Genomic DNA, 17,948 nt, shown 5'->3' on the forward strand with positions numbered 1-17,948 from the left:
TCGGACACTTCCACTATGTGAAAGCCGCAGTACCGTAGCGACTTGTGAAGGCAGCTAAGAGGCTGTTTGTTGAGGAAAGTTCCTTAACAGATTTGAAGTTGTTTTTCCAAATATGGATTCCTATCTTCTTTTATATGTGATACAACGGGGCTTGTGGCAAATTTGGAAGAAAGCCTCGGAGTCATTGTCGATGGTAAGCACATAGAACGAAATAAGAATCATATCTGACAGGGAAATTGTGCAACAAGGTGATGTGATAGTCGAGCAGATTACATCGGAGCACAAACGTTGCTGATCCCTTTACAAAGGCCCTCACGGCCTGGAAAGTGTTCGAGGGTTACCTGGTAAGTCTGGGCTTGCGGGAATGCGACATCTTGTCTAGAGGGCAAGTGGTGAGATGATACTGGGGTATGCCCTGTTTATTGTATATGTGCATTTTTATATATTGTATTGTAATTAGTCTCCCGAGTCATTAGGACAAGTGGGAGATTGTTGGAATTGGTGTCCTAATTCTCCTAAGAGTCTCTATTGATTTTGTAAAGATTACACATGTGTTCAATGAATAAAATAAGGTTATTTAATCTGACATTTACTCATATCCAAGCAAACAAAAGCTCCTTGGTGTGTATCTTTATGTAACTTAAGCATGTATATGTGTATATAGTGGATCATGTCTTAAGTGATAAAAACCTAAATCAGTCTGTAGTTATTAAAGGATTAAGGTGGGGATACCTGTATCCTCGGTAACACTACGGATACATCCTGCTTGATAGAGTTTGAAAGTGTTGTAGACTACCTACTAGATGGTTGAATCCACTGATCATTCATGTGTGAAACGTGGATGCGCAGGGGTGTCCGTATACAAGAGTGGTTTGATAAGACCGTAGACCACGAGATGACTTAGAATCTGTATATTAACGCCATGATACTAGAGAACTTGCATCTCACCCTAAAACGAGCCATAGGTGACACGACCTCATCCTGAGTGTTTTTGTGAACTCTCTTGCCTCTTTGAGGTGTGGTTTCATATTTGATTTAGTATGGGTGAGAGTGGTCAACGTTGCCACTACTCATATGCCTACCTGTTTTCGGGGAACTTGTCTGATCTGGAGCGGGAACTCGATCCACAAGATGGAATTCATTCATTTCCACGAAGCAGGATAAGTAGAGAGATTGCTCTCCCTTTTAAGGGCTGATTCTGGGGCTTGAACATAGTGGCTCATAACTTCTCTTTGGAAGAAAAGACTTCAGTCATTAGTAGACTATGACTTATGTTCATAGAGGATCTGATGGTACTTAAGGAGATAGAGTAACTACGAGGGGATACGGTTATGGGTACCAGCTGTACTTTACAAGCGGATCTGTGAAGGTTTGTCGCAACTGCTATTGGTTAAATGGACACAATAATATCGTATTGGCAAGAAAAGTTCAGTTTTCGTGTCTTAGTGGAGTGCCTGATAGTTAACAGTGGGTGGGATCCCGTGACTAAAGAGTTTAGTCATAATATTCACGTTACCGTTGGAGCTTTAGAACTACAGGTCCATGAGGTCCCCTTTGGTAGCTCAATGGATCATTGAGGATTCAGTTCTTGGTGTTGATATTGAAATGTTCAGTTAAATGAAGAGGTATTTTGATTATATATGAGTATTAATCGGTATGATGTATGAAGATACATCTAGTGGTAGGATTTAATGTAAATGAGATTTAACATTAAGTACCATGGAATAGAAAAAGAACTATGGTTTATATGTTCATGAGAGAAATATAAAACTATAGGTTATAAATATAATATGATAAGTTGGTTATCATTTATGTATATAAAATAATATTATTTATTGGATAATTAATTCTCTCTTTTTTAAAATAACCATATGAGTGGGTGGTTATTGGATCATGGTAACCGTGAGTTTTAAATGGAAAATGGTTTTCCTATTCTTGAAAAAGGTTTTTTTTACAAAATATGATTGAAAAGTTTTTTGAGATTTCCTCTCTGCAGAAAAAAATGAAGCTCATGTGGTCTCGGCTCAAGTAATACGAGATTCTCTTAAACGACTGGTTAGGTGCGAGATGCTAAATTCAACAGATATGTGCCAATTTTTAGTGAGTACGAGACTAAATATAGATCACGATCGTTTGCAATGATTCAATGTTTACTAAACGATTGCATAGCTTTGCTAGACGATTGCTGGCCCAAGGTAAATGATCGTATAGAGTCTGTAGGCGACAGACCGAGCTAAACGATCGCATAGCTTTTGCTAGACGATCACATAGTTTTATCTAAACGATTGGGCATCGACCTATATGATAGGTCTCTGACTTCTCCCACTTGCCCAGTCGTGTACGCGATCGTTGTTTCCTCCGTTCGTGCCTCACATCAAGTCCGAATAGAGCCCACTCTCTGGATTCTCACACCAAGAATACCAAGGTCACCTTGTTGGTGGTGTCAAACTCAACTCGACACCGTCGAGGTTTTCTTGAGGTCGTTCGTGGTACTGTGGAGGCCGTTTGCTGTTGCGGAGGAGTTCGTGACCGAGGAGATCGTTGAGGACAAGCGCGAAGTGTTCGTGCGGTGTTCGTGCGGTGTTGCAGTCATGTAGATCGAGTGTTCGTGGTCGCTGTTGTTCGAGCGGTCGCGCATCGGAGCTTGGAGACGCTTCTACCTATGTGTGTAGAGTTTTACTCTCTGTTCCTTTGTATTTTACACTATAATTTCTATATGAATCGCATAATCGTTTGTTTGAAGTCGACTGTAAATGTATTGCTGATTCATGATTGTAATTTGGAATAGTCTTGTTCCACTGCTCATGAAAATCTTGTTTCCGATTTCCTTTATATTCCTCTCTCCTTAAGAAACTTTCATCCTCAAAAGTTCTAATCGAGGAAGATCTCCAAGTTTTGAGCTTTCATCTTGTTCTCCTGCTCCCAAGTCGCTTCCTCAAACTGATGATTTTGTCATAAAACCTTTTCCAATGACACCTCTCTGCTGTGCAAAACCTTCACTTCCCTTGCAATAATCCGCACGGGCTTCTCTTCATAACTTAAGTTTTCGTTCAACTTCAAAGGCTCGAAGTCTACCATATGAGTCAAATTCGTCACATACTTCCTCAGCATGGAGACATAAAAGAGATTATGGATCACAGAGAGAGATGGTGGCAAAGCTAATCGATAAGCCATAGGGTCAATTCGCTCTAAGATCTCGAAATAACCCTACAAAACACGGGCTTAATTTCCCCTTCTTTCCAAACCGTAGAACACCTTTCATAGATTCTACTTTCAGGAACACGTTATCGCCTACCTCAAACTCAAGATATTTACGTCTAATATCATCATAACTTTTCTATCTACTCTGCACTGTTAGCATACGAGATCTAACCATCTACATGGCTTCATTTGTCAGCTCCATCAACTCAATCCCCACTAACTTCCTTTCACCAACCTCACCCCAGTAAACAGAAGACCTGCAACCTTTACCGTATAGAGCTTCAAATGGTGACATGCCAATGGTAGCCTAATAACTATTATTATACGCAAACTCCACCAAATGCAGGTGGAAGCCCTCACTCCCTAAAAACTCCAACGCACAAGCGTGCAGCATATCCTTTAAATTAGACCAAATGCGCTGGGAGAATGAGGGATTGAGGGAGTGGGGGGGAGAGGGGGGGAGGAGGCTGGCAACGTGAAGGAGAAAAAGGAAAAAAAAAAAAAAAAAAGAAAATTTCCCATTTTTTTTTCTCTTTTGACTAGCACGCATACTGAAGAGGTTAAGGGGACTATTTAAAAAAACTTTCCCTCCCCTTTTAACCCTAATTTCCAAAATAACAAAACAAAATTTATTTATTATTATCTTTTTAGAGCATCACGATTGAAGAAGAGAAACACATCGTTCAACAAGAAAATGCAAATATAGAATGAAGTCTAAGAAGAATACAACCCATATGAGCCAAAGGGAGGAAGAAGAGACGAGATAAAAGAAGAGCAACCGAACGACGAAAGAAGAAAGAAGATGAGAAGAGAGAGAGGTGAATAATGAAAATGCGTGATGGGAAGAGACAGAGAATGGGGAAAGTAATTAAAACGCCTAGAAAAAGTAGTGTGAAACATGGAGAGAAAGCGGTAAGTTAAAATAGTGGGTTATTGATAGCTTGTAGAAATACAAGCTATTGTAGCCTTTTATTTAGAATTATGAAGGTTGATGAGCAGAGTATGCATTAATATTGATAAGAATTCATGTGGAATAATGAGCTTGTGTCAATCAGTATTAGAAATCCCTACTAGCTTGTGTCGATCAGCATTAGAAATCCCCGCTAACCCTATATCATGCATTATGTTGTGTCAAAATGTCTATTTTGTAGTTGTTGCAGGAATCATCTGCATGCGTTGATCCTAATGAAGACATGTTGATCGAATGAAATGGCGCAACTACAATGATAACCATGATAGGAGGATGATCGCAAAGTGGTTGGAATGCATTGATACTTCAGAAGAAACAATCATGAACGCATACCTTGGGAGTATCAAAGAGATAAGATCATGACGAAATTTCACCTACCACGATAGGAATGGCAGTGATTTAGAGTCGGATTACCAAAGCTGTCGGCATTTGAGCTTTATAAATAGAGCCTTGAAGCCCAAATTCAAAGCATCCAGGACTCCTGCCTTAGGCAAATTCCTGTGATCACAGACGAGAGCATGAGCAAGAAAGTCTTTGAGAGTTCTTCATTCCCCCAACCCTTTTCAATTGACGACCAGAGCTTCGCCGGAGATAAAGCTTGAGAGAGATTACTCCACCGCCCATCCATTGCACCACCGACAGCCTCGACACATATATGATGGAAGCAAGAGATTGCCTACATCTAGCCATCCATCTCTCTTCTCACCTCTGTATTGTATTACATTTTTGGCTTAAGACATTAATACATTTTGTAATCAATGCATCTATTTAATTCCTTCAATATAATTTTCATAATATTTTTCTACTTTATCATCTTTTTCTTTCACCGCAACGAGTTAAATGCAAATTGCAAGAGTTATCGCATACTCAATCATGCAACATAGAGATATGACGAATGTAGCAAATCACCGAGAGACGTGCGTTGCGCAAGTATAGTGAGTCAATCCTGTTTGCTTAGTGCGAGGCTATCGCAATGCTTACTATGAGCAGAGTAACTATAACCAACTGCCCGAGAGGGTAAGTAGTGGAACTGGCTAAGCAAAGTAGAGCAATGTTCCTAGAGATAGGAATAATCTTATGCTCAATACAACCATGCGTTATAGATATATAAGCATGTGGTTGACCACTGAGAGGTGTGTGATGCGTTAGTGTGGCGAGCTAGGATTACCCTTGTGACCAAACTTAAGGACATGGTGGTTTATCCTCCCCAATCTTACTTCTCCATGCATCTTATTACGCGTTAACAGTTGCCGCAACTCTACCGATTCTCATAGTCAAACTTCAATTATTCAATCGGTTTAGCTAGAAGTAGGAGTAGTGCATAGCAATCAACTTCTTTCTTTTTATTTTTATTCATCACCTTAAACACATTACTTTATAATCAGCTTTTAGTTGCAAGTCCCCATGTTCGACCTCGGATCACCTCGAGAAACTTGCAATCTTATTATACTTGGCGAGAGAGCAAGAAAACTTGTGATAGGAACGGTATTACATATTCTTTAGATTATCATATGATCATCGCATACACCATTAACGTATATTCTTCAGACCATCGCATGACTATCAACGCATATCAATTATCAACAAAATTTTTTTCCCTAATAGTTGTATTTCTTTTAACAAACATCAAACATCGGGTGGGTTCTTTAAGCCCACCCAACGCCATTCTAGTGAACTATCAAACAACCCCTTTAATGATATATTTTTAAGTTAGTGATTTGGCAACAACATATTAGTTATAATCTTCATTAAAATTGAAATTGAAATTATTAGATATTAGAAATTTTTAGGCTCTTTTTGATAACTATTTGATTTTTTTGTTTTTTGTTTTTTGTTTTTGAAAAATAAGTCTATAGACAATATTTCTACCTTCAAATTTCTTTATATGTTATCTATTTTTTACCAATGGTTTAAAAAACAAAAAAAATTTGAAAACTAAAAAAAAGTAGTTTTTAATTTTTAATTTTTTTTAAAAAAGGTTAAGAATTCAACTATTGTATTTAGGAGTGTTTGTGGGTTGGGTTGGATTGGGTTGAAGAACTTTTTAGACCCAACCCAATTGTTCGGGTTGTAAATTTCTTCAATCCAAATAACTCTTATTAAAAAAATGAACTCAACTCAATCCAACCATGAAATTTTTGGGTTAGGTTGGTTCGGATTACTCAGGTCATTTATTTAAAATTTTGTTCTAAAAAGAAGTAAAATGTAAATACGTAAAAGTTTGATTTAATTATTTTCATATATTGAATTAAGGTTAACAACTCAATTTCAATTTATATAATTAAAATTTTCTTTTCAAGGTGCTAAGAAACCATTTTAAAGATTTATTAGAGAATAAATTATTCAAAAAATAATGAAATTAAATAAAACTAAAATCAATATATGTATTATAAGTAACAAAAAATATATATTTTAAAGTTAATAATAACTTCAAGTTCGTTCGGATTGGTTTGGATTATATTAAGTGAACCAATGAACCAATTCAATTCATAAATTTTTTTATTTATTTGAAGCCATTCAAACCTAAAATCGCACGGGTTGGGTTGGGTTGATCGATTTTTTCTGGTCGTTGGAGTTTTGAACACCCCTAATTGTATATATAATTCATTCTAAGAATTGGGAAGGAAATAAGCTTAATTTTTAAAAACCGAAAACAAAAAAAACGAGATTGTTACCAAATGGAGCCTTAATTTTCCTTATCCTCATTCTCCCTCACCTTGACAATCCACCTCCCCCACCTGAGTGCTACTTTTTTTTTTAAGGACCATTCCCCATCTTTCTTCAAATTTGGTTGTATGAAAATTACATTTTGAAGGCGAAATAAAATATTACATTGATTTTGAATGATTAATGTTGTAATTTTTGTTGCTTTTAAGAAGATAAAAGTGATTATAAAATAAATCTTAACCGTTTTTTTTGTATTTGGTATATCAAATTGGGATTAAATCAATTAAAACCACTTTTGACATGTTCATTTCACACATTTTAAACTCAACTTTTTTTACCGACTTTTAGATTCTCCTAAAATTATACCATGTCATTTGTTTTTTTTTCAAAAAAAAAAATAATAATAATAAAAGCTATTTCCCTCCATTTTAAAATTAATCTAGAGAAAACAGAATATATCATTTTAACCAATTATTTAAAATTGATAAATTATATGAAAAATAATAATAATAATAACATGTCTAAAACTTAATTTATTATTTATTATATCTAAAACAAGATAATTTATTAGTTATTTACCAAACACTATAACCATTTTGTTCAAGTCAAGACTGAGACGCTTGTAAACTTCAAATTATAGTTGATTTTATTAAAATACGGTTGTCAACAATCATTTTAAAAGTTAAGATAATTCCAAACTAAGCTTAAATGATGTTTCAAACTGATTTTGAAATTGAGGATAGTAATTTTAGTCCTAACCTAAAATGGTATACAAATAAGACCATGAAATTTCATTAGGTTCAAATCTCATGAGCAAAGGAAACATGTTAAACCTCTTAAGAAGAACAATTACACTATTTGAACCAAAACATAAAGGAACCCAAAGGAGAAGTAAACTTCTATATGATGAGTACAATTTCATGATTTCTAATGTTGACCAAAGTCTGGCTACATACATCAAAGAGTGTGAGGAGGAGCCTCTAAATGAAAATTTTCAGTTAAATATCATGACGAGTAAATTAGATGCTTTTTTTTTCTAAGTTCATTAAAATAATATATATTTGCAACCTGCCTAGGCATCTGTCTCAGAGTTCTCTTCAGAAGGAAGTTTACTACTCCTATGAGAGTTTCTCTTTGTAGGAACCAAAGGGTTGCTTTCTTCATCATCAATCAGTATAGGTTGTTCTATTGTGCTGCTCTTGAAAACTGGGTGTACATAAGCATCCTTTAAATAGGCTTTCAAGTCTAAATTTGGTTCTGTGGCCTTTTCCAGTGTGTCCTTCACCATTGCATCCTGCCAATATTTTTCAATTTGGATTTCACTCTATCATAAAGAATATGTATATCTAATACCCCTCTAAAAAAAATGTGTATCTGTTATAATAAATACCCTTGAACTTTCCTCTTTGTTTCAAAAATACTCTCATACTTTTAGAAATTGCAATATTACCCCCAACTTTCATAAATGTTTCAAAACTTCCATTGGAGTATAAATTGTTTAGAGTTTCCAACATAAATAGGGACTTAGAACGTTCAAATTCTAAAGAATTTTTACTCCAGGATATTTTTGAAATGTTTACGAAAGTTCAAAGGTAATATTGAACTTTTGAAAGTATCAGGGTATTATTGAAACAAATGAGAAAGTTCAAGGGTATTTTTTATAATTTAACTTTTTGAAAATATAAAGTAAGGTTTTGGGTGTCTAGATCCATGACATGTTACTTTTTTTTTATTTTGACAATATGTGGGGTGGTGGAATCAAACCACTAACTTCGAGGTTAATCATACAAGCACTATGCTAGTTGAGCTATGGTCATTTTGGCCCATGACATGTTGCTTATAATACTTTTTTTGTCTTTATTTTGGGATTTTTAAAACACATGACCAGCTAATATATCACAGAAGTTCAAAAATACAAAAAACAGTCTGTATATATTGAGGAACAAGTGCCTTTTTGGTCCCTAAGTTTTGGGGTTAGCTTCCATTGAGTCCCTAGGTTTTGAAATATTACACTTTTAGTCGTTTAAGTTTTGAGTTTGATTTCAATTTAGACCATAGGTTTCAAAATGTTATAATTTTGGATTTTGTTTCAATTTGGTCCTTAGGTTTTAAGATTGACAATTTGAACCTTAATTTATCACTAAATATTCATTTCAAATCTTTGGTGTCAGTGTCTCTTAGTTAATTTAAAACAATTATGAACCTCACATATCTTTAGCAGAATTATTGTTACTATTTGAGTTTCCTTATTGCATGCCAATGGAAAAGCAAGATGATCTCTCACAAAGATTGAGAAAAGAATTGAAATCTTTGTTGGCCTTAACTAACCTGTAAGGGAAACTTGACAAAGGCAGATTCAAAACGCCCCTTGCAGAATTTGTGAACCCATATTGTCAAAATGGGCAGTGCAACAAGAAATAGTGATGACTTCTCAGCCTCTCTCATGCTGAACAATCCCATCAGAAGAAGCTGGGATATGATTAAACCAATAATCACTCGACGATGAACATGCGGCCAGAAGGCTGCACCACTCTCATACTTCTGGTTGTATACATTAATAATCTGAAAAATATAAGCATCATAAGCACCATCAAGCAGTAGAAATCCTTAAGCTATTATATTGGAAACTTCAATTTGTAGTTTATTCAAACTATATTCAGAGTCTAGAAGTAATCTGGGACAGCAGGCACAACACCTTTTGTAATATAATGTTCATTAATTCCATTGGTCTGTTAAGGCACAAGTATACTTAATTTCTTGTCATGACAAACGAACATTATGTAATATGGTTGAATAAATTGAACAAACTATTTCCTTCATGCATATATAAAGCTCTTTAAAGTGAGTTTCCCAGAAATTTGAAGCCACACAGGAGTTAAAATCCATAACCTAAATCCGAAAAACCATCATGAAGCAATGTTAGTTGACGAGATATAAAGTCTAATATTGCTAAAATGGGATTATGATAGCTAACGACTCAGCAGACTCACCTGATGACGATAAATCAGGTAGGAGAAAGCAAAGAAGACAATGATGAAAGGGAGCAGTATTGGTGTGACAACAGAATACACAAACCCCAGCAAGATATAAAGCTGTATTCTAGGTTCAGATACGGGAAAGTCCAAGCAACCAGGATCCATTGCCTGATCCCTGTCTTGGTCTGTCTTAACTAAAAATGTATTCTTCAGGTGGAATACGATCAGTGGAACCAGTCTGAGAATCTCTGCAGCAATTCCAGCCCAACCATCAACCATTATGTAAGTAATGAAAAATGTAGCTTTCATTGGAATAGAGTCACCAACAGTTTTTGTGAACCTGGAAAAACAGAATGAGTTGATGCATCATATTGGAGTATCCACTTTATTTATAAAAAGTATGAAAAGGTAGGCTCGCTTATCATATCGTTTCAAGTCGGGACCATTATCTCATACTTGACTACAAGAATGTAAGAAAAGACCCAGATCTTGAAAGTGCAACGACTGAACGAGCTTACATGTCTACAAAGAATATTCCGTTTGAAAACAAACAAATAAGAATATAAAGTGCATGCCATAGCAATCTGGATAGATAAAGGCCAGAAAATGCAAAATTATAGATATCAAAACTTCGAGTAGGCTCATTTTAAACGGCCTTATTAAATTAAAGGCTCGTTTTAAAATGCCTTATTAAATTAACTTTGGTTTATGCTCTTTCAATAATAACAATAAAAAAAAAAAAAAAAAAACTTTGGTTCATGCACAGTTTGTTGTAAAAATAAAGTCGCAATTCTTGCAAAAAAATTCAGGATGATAATATTTCTTTTTATACTTGATTCTAAATTTTCTTATCTTCTTGACGATTATTAGAAAAACTTGTTTCCGTAATACAAATAATATTTTGTTCTAAAGAACCTTTGTGGATATTAGCATAATTTCCCCAGATGAAAGCAGAACATACTCTGTTGAGGGCTCATTAAGGAATTTCTGAAGCTGCTGAAATGCTGTTCCTGTTATAACGCTTCCAAAAAATACATTGACCAGAATGAACATATGATACTTCTCAGCTGATCTCCTATCTAACGCTGACAGGGATGTAAAACCTTCGATTTGTGACATGGTCATGAGAATTCTTGGGAGAAGAATTAGGAAAATCTTTAAAGCAATTCCCGGAAGAAATCCTTGGATGACAGACTTTATAACCTTCCTGCAACAAATGTTTCCAGTGTTTGAAACTGTAACTGTTAGGCCATAACTGCCACCACAATAGGATATCTACCTGTTGCACGAAGTTTAAGAGAAGGTAATAAATTGTCATGGAGTTTTATATGCATGTTAAAGCCTATAGTTCATCGTAAACAATGGGGGACTTCCTGGCCTGGGTTATTATAAATTGCAGTTGCATTTTTTTGACTCTGAGAAGCTTGAATACTGAATAGTATTAAGAATTAGGCATATTAAACGAAAGAAAAAAAAAACTTGATATTGCTAGAAGGTTATAAAGGTGGAAAGAACTTACTTCTCAATTATGGGCTTCAAGAATGGAAAGACCTTCTCAATTCCCTCTATGTTCGCCAAGGATTGAACAAAAGCTATGGGTACCATAAAGCAAAAGGTGAGAAAAAATAAACAAACTGCCATTATCAATTTTCGTATTGCAAGTTTTACATATGGAATAGCAAGGTTATCCCAAAAGATGTCACGTGGTTCAGGAGCCCATTCTGTCAACCAAATTGTAGGGTTGCTGGACTGCTGTGTTTGAGCACATACAGCTGCTGCCCATCGTGTCTTAAATGATACAAATGCTGCTGGAATTATGGCATTGGGATCGCTTAGAACCTTCTCTCTTTCTTCATTTTCCTGTACGGAAATAACATCTTAGACACCGACCAATTGTGTTACAAAAAGAAATTAGTATTCAAGGATGCAAAAGAACGTGTCTTAAAACTGGTACCACGTTCAATTAAAGGCAGATTATTGATTACATGAAACCTGAAAAATAAGTGCTTATTCAGGAAAAACAATGATTTAAGAAAAATAAAGTTAAACTGCATCAACTTTTCCTTTTTCCTTTCGAGATGGGGGCAGGGGATGCTAAATAGACCGTAGGAAGACTTTTCAAGATATGTAAGTGATCGGACAACTATCAGTTTGCATATACATTCCCTTTTCCATATTACATGTGTGTGTGGGCAGGGGGTGCTAAATAGACCGTAGGAAGACTTTTCAAGATACGTAGGTGATCGGACAACTATCAGTTTGCATATACGTTTCCTTTCTCCTATTACATGTGTGTGGTGTAGAGCCTTTCCCTTGACTAAAAAGTGTTGGCCATTGCTAAAAAAATATGTTCCTTCTTTGAAGAAAGGACAAGTACAAGAAAATGGAGGGCCTATAAACCAAATGCTACCATTTTTGGCTACAATCTGATGAAGGAAGAAAAGGTAACAACAAAAACATGGACAATAATGGAAGTTTTGATGTGTGCAAAAGTAAGTTATAACGAAACCAGATGTCAGATGAGGAATTGAAAGAAAGCTTGTTAAAATGTGATGAAGAGAGTACATGATTTATTTACTCACTTCTGCACTTAACTTCTCCACTTCAGCAGTATAATAATCAATTGCGTCCACCTTGCTTCCCCACAGTCCACAGAAACCTGTCTATGAATGCATTTCACTTCTTAAAGGTTATTGAAAGTCTCGATGAGAAAATTCAGAGATGCAAGAGACTTAAGTTTCCCGTATAAAGAAAAATACCTTTGTGGTGGGCCTTTGTGTAGGGTTTCTCTCATACTTGTTCTCATAGTATACGAGCCAATTCTGTAAACCCTTCTTCTTTTCAACCAACTTTGCAAGATAGTTTGCATTATAAACAAGCTACGTAAAGAAGAAATAAATAAATAAATAAAGTTGCTTTGACACTTGAAAGCTCAGATGAGAGATAAAAATATTTCCAGGATCCAGGCATGACCATCCATGTTGCTGCATTAATATACCTCAAAGGGAAAAACTAATATGACTAATATAGTTCTTTTCTACATTGGTATTGTGACATCATAAACTTATTTTCTTTGCAACATCAATAATTGATCCGAAATTTACATACCATTTATCTCGGTAAAAGTTTTCATACCTGATGTGTCAGATAGCGATCAGGGTGATTTACACAAAAGAAATGTTCAATGTGGTCACTGATTGACTCATCAGGATCTAGAGGAACATTCCTCAGAAGGACCTGTGAAGGAGCTTCAAATAAATTATTAACGATAAAAGTTATCAAATTACTATTTAAAAAAAAATATCAAAACAATCATTTTAAATCACTTCAATCAAACATTTGAAACATGAATTTAGAATTGACGTGAAAGATACGGAGTACTTGAGGAAAAACAGTAAAATACTGGTGTTTGAAAATCTATTATAGTCATCAATCAAATAGATGCAAATTCACATTTGCACAAGAGACTATAAATTTGCCTATCTTTTTATGAAAGCAATTTTTTTTGGAGACAATGACATGTTTTACCCTTAAAGATTTGTGAAATCTGCAATGCTCTTCCGTCAAATGCTAGATGGAATTTATCATACAAATCTTATTAGACGTGCAAATGCATTTTCTTCCCCTCCTGATAGGATTCTCTATCAATTCACTAAATCCACAAAAAAATTCAACACAGAGCTAGAGACCAATTCTAGAGGCTCTACCATCTCTCCATAAACATCCAGAAACCACACAAAATACCAGATAATCCAATTTTTACAGAAAACACACAACATAACTAGACTAAAGGAGTTATAGCTCCTTAATCTAAAATACCAAATAAAGAAAAATAACTGAAACTGATAATTTTAAAGGTTAGAAACAGTCACGATTCCATTTGCCTTTCTTGTATAAACCTTCTGGACTGGAGGTCTAACGCCTCCCCCCAAGGGTATAATGTTGAGAAAAAGGACATTACAAATATAGAAAAGTTTACAATCTGAACTCACTGTAAATTGATCTGGACGTCGTTTTTGAGATGCTAAAAACCGTAGCCTCATGTTAGCTATAAGCTTGTACTCCTTGTATAAAATGTAATACGTCCAAAATGAGAAGACATAAAACATGACTATATGCGCCCAAAATCTGGAAAAGAATGCTGTGTAAGAGCGAAAGAAACATAAAATGATACCTACACCAAGGACTTCTTTCAACGATTATTGAAATACACTTCAAAAAACATACAACCACAAAATATTAAGTTAGCAGCACAAAGATATTGACTCTATAGGAAATGGAAAATAAAATTTCCCAAGGGTTTTTAATTTAAAATAATGGGTTACGTCCTCAGTAGTTTCATAAAAAAGATGCGATAATTTAATCTCCAGGAGTCGAATAAATTTTCGATCTGTCTTAAAGTTGCTGTAAAGAATTCAAGAAACATAATTGGGGATTGATAACTGAACTTGGGACCATTCACAGTAATTTTTCATTTTGGTTCATTTAGCACTTCAGAAAACTATGATTATTGCAGCCTCCAATAAAAGAGGTGGAAACAGATATTCCACAGATAAGAAGAGGAAACCTTTTTGATGCTGGAGGAATGTTGGATATTGAGAGCTTGTCAATATCACTGTATGTCAAGCCCTTGGCATGCTCTAAAGTATCTCCAGTCCAATTGACAGGCACCAGAACAGCGAAAGCAAGCAATGTTACTGGTACAAATATCTTCAAGCTGCAGATATGTGTTGTTAAATGCATTATCCTTCAAAACGTGAAATGTGATATATAACATGCAGTAGTACAAACTAGATCACATATAGCTTCTCCTGAAATGGTCTATAAATGAATATCTTCAAGCTGCAGATATGTGTTGTTAAATGCATTATCCTTCAAAACGTGAAATGTGATATATAACATGCAGTAGTACAAACTAGATCACATATAGCTTCTCCTGAAATGGTCTATAAATGAATATCATAACATAATATACTCAAACTCTATAGTCTTGTAAATGCACATACCAAAATTCAACTCACCCGAGAAGGTAAATTCGAACGAACACAGCAGAATCAAGTCCTGCATGTTCAATGAGCTCGGGTTCTGGCATTTTCAATGCTGCAGGCATCCAATTGAGAAACCTAATATACATGTTGAAGTCCAAGTTGACAACATTGTGCACATGTCCTGAGCGTCTTGGACTGCCCCTTATCCCCTTAAGATACCACTTGGGAAAGTACACTCGATCATTGATTGGTTGAAGCCGTAATAGCGCAAATGCCACAAGAAATGCCAATGCAGAGAGAAGGTTGATTGTTGCAGAAACACCTATGTCTTGAAGACTGGCCATTATTTATCCCCTTGATCGTTGATCTCCTGATTGATTTTACCAAAAATATACAATAAAAATTCTCAGATTTAGTATAATAGCTTCGATGCTGGTTTGTGAAACTATTCATATTGATGACTGAGTGGAGAAACAAAATTGTCTTGTAATTTACAGTTCAAATACATTCTATCCTATCAGTTGTTTTTAATTCAGCAAACCAGATTGAAAATTGTCCTACAACCTAAACCAAATTTCAGTAACTTTCTGAGTTTTACATTCTCGTCTTCATGCCTTTTCAGTATTTATTCTCAGATAATGAAGGATATCGAGAAAAAAATATATCATAAACATCGTTTCAGGGTTGTGATCACGAGAATGATGACAAAAAGAAAAACAACAGAAAATTGTGATCCAATTAGGATTTACATATCCCAGCACATTTGTGTCTGCATTTCAATACTAGAACCTAACCAACAACAGTCCTTCCAAACATTTTTGTCTTCTCACGTTTTCTCATCCAACTTCCATGCAACCAAACATCAATATTCTAATCCTTCCAAACATTTTCTCAGGAAACAAACGGAAATATTAGGCTAAAATAAATCCAAAACGATAGGAAATTAAGATTTACATATCTCAGCACATTCGCTTCTACATTTCAATACTAGAACCTAAGAAAACAACAGTATCTGTCTTTTCATCCAACTTCCATGAAATTAAACAGCAATCTTCCAATTCGTCCAAACATTTTCTCGGGAAACAAACGGCAATATATGGTTTAAACAAATGCGAAAATGAGAAAAGAAAATAAGGATTTACATAGCACTGCACATTCACGTCTACATTTCAATACTAGAACCTAACCAAACAACAGTATCGGTATTCTCATTCAACTTTCATACAATTAAACATCAATATCCCAATCCTTCCAAAAAAATTCTCGGGAAACAAACGGAAATATTTGGCTAAAAAGAATACGAAAACAGGGGGAAATGCGGAAAACAAACCTTTCAGCGTTGTAGATTGAATAATAATTGATATTCTGAAGGAGCTCGATCAATTCGGGGGAGCTACGAAGAATCAAAACGATGAAATTGGGGAATTGCTTTTGGGACAGAAATGAGCTCGAAATCCGAGAGAGGTTATAATGACTTCAAAATCAACAGCTCGGAATCGGATCAGAGTGCGTCCGCATGAGATCGTTAAGCTCGCGCTATTTACATTATAACCGTTATGGATGTGACAAATGTTTTGATTCGAATCCCCTATATGACCATTTTGCCCTTACTCGCTCTAATTCTTATTATTATTCCTAATAGTTAATTCTATCTTTTCTTTCCTTTTTCCTACCTGACCTTTATTATTCTTCTATTTTAGTTATTAAATTTCCACAATGGATTGCTTGATAATTAATATGGTAATAAATTGCCTAATCAAATTAATGATAATTAAGGACCATAATTGACTCGATTTTCTCAATTTTAGATCAAAATCCAAACCGAACCAATTGGTTTTATAAAATAGAGAACCAAACTATTGTTCAATAAAGAACAAGACCAATGATTTGGATTTGGATTGCGTTGATTTCATGATGGTATGAAATTGATCATTTTCCTTTTTTTTTTTTTTTGTTCAATTTTCATGATTTTTGTTTTAAATTGATCATTTTTGTTTTATCTTAAATTAAAATTTGACCTATTTATTTTTTTAATTGAATTAGATATTTTTGTTTATTTTATTTTAGATAATAATAATTGGATCTTTTCTAAATAGTAAATATACTTGCACTCTAATTAGTGAAGTGCTGAGAGTAAAAATAATAATACAATCTATCGTCCATCCAATCAAATGAAATACTAATAGTACATCGTCCATTAAAATTTAAGCATATATATATATATTATTGAGTTGGGTTGGTTTTGATTAGTTTTTTAGTTAAAAAATTAAATCGATCCAATTACTTTTGGATTTATTTAAAGACAAACTAATATGTCCAATTTTACATTGAAAAATCAAACCAAACCAAAGGACCAATTTGAATTGGTCCGATTTATCGATTTTTTGGTTTTTTGTTACACTCCTAATAATAATCGATGATGAATTATATTTTACTGAAAAAATTAATAGATTATATTTATCTTATGATCATATATATATATAACTTTTTTTTTATTTTTTAATTGAAAAAAACTTAACTTTTGTTGTAGTTGCAATCATTGATATAAAATATTAATGACTTTTGAGTATAATGATATTCGATAGTATTGGTGTAAAATTAGGCTCATTTTGGCAAGATAATTAAATATTTTTACTATATGAAATATATGTTATTCAATAAAACGTTTTATTTTAACAAAGTAAATCACATATCATTGCTCATTAAATTCAATCATTTAACAATGTAAATAACAGACATTCTCAAATAAATAAATAAATAAATAAAAATAAAAACAATCTATCTAAATAACAGTTTTCTAGTTTTATACAAAATTACATCCAATAAAAGAATATGAAAAAAAAAAAAAGGGTGTTCCTTAGATGCACCTAGTGCATCTACCGTATAATCCAATAAAATATTGCCATGTGGTAGTTTTTTAAAAAAATTTAATGATTTTTTTTCTAATTTCTCTTTTTATGTAGTAAAAAGTGGGAATATATGAGTTAGGTGCAACATATCATTGCTCTTTTTTGGTATATGGGAGGGAAGAATTTTTTTTTTGTTTGTTTATGAGATCATTTTTTCAATAAAAGTATTGGATTCTCATTTAAAACTTTAGTGAAGACAAAGTAATGGTGATAAATAACATAATTTTGCGTTACAAAT

General features: G+C 34.2%; 1 protein-coding gene across 1 annotated transcript; it reads right to left on the reverse strand.

Moving 5' to 3' along the window:
- Positions 1 to 7,658: 7,658 nt before the first annotated feature.
- LOC120085474 (CSC1-like protein At4g02900) lies at positions 7,659 to 16,326 on the reverse strand. Its single transcript, XM_039041452.1, has 12 exons — positions 16,132 to 16,326; positions 14,835 to 15,171; positions 14,381 to 14,530; positions 13,806 to 13,941; positions 12,949 to 13,050; positions 12,573 to 12,692; positions 12,396 to 12,476; positions 11,333 to 11,673; positions 10,775 to 11,020; positions 9,829 to 10,153; positions 9,167 to 9,400; positions 7,659 to 8,132 (listed from the first exon to the last, which is right to left on the reverse strand). Exons 2-12 carry the CDS (start codon positions 15,143 to 15,145, stop codon positions 7,911 to 7,913), a joined length of 2,268 nt encoding a protein of 755 aa, XP_038897380.1. The 5' UTR covers positions 15,146 to 15,171; positions 16,132 to 16,326; the 3' UTR covers positions 7,659 to 7,910.
- Between the last annotated feature and the right edge of the window lie 1,622 nt (positions 16,327 to 17,948).

This window comes from Benincasa hispida, chromosome 9, assembly GCF_009727055.1.
Source record: "Benincasa hispida cultivar B227 chromosome 9, ASM972705v1, whole genome shotgun sequence".
NCBI lineage: Eukaryota > Viridiplantae > Streptophyta > Magnoliopsida > Cucurbitales > Cucurbitaceae > Benincasa > Benincasa hispida.

Excerpts from the sequence above, each read along its gene's own strand:
- LOC120085474 (XM_039041452.1), bottom strand. The coding sequence starts at position 15,145 with ATGGCCAGTCTTCAAGACATAGGTGTTTCTGCAACAATCAACCTTCTC. Across the intron at positions 11,021-11,332 it reads TTGAAGCCCATAATTGAGAA|GAAGGTTATAAAGTCTGTCA; the intron begins GTAAGTTCTTTC and ends CATTTGTTGCAG. Across the intron at positions 10,154-10,774 it reads CTTAATGAGCCCTCAACAGA|GTTCACAAAAACTGTTGGTG; the intron begins GTATGTTCTGCT and ends CTGTTTTTCCAG.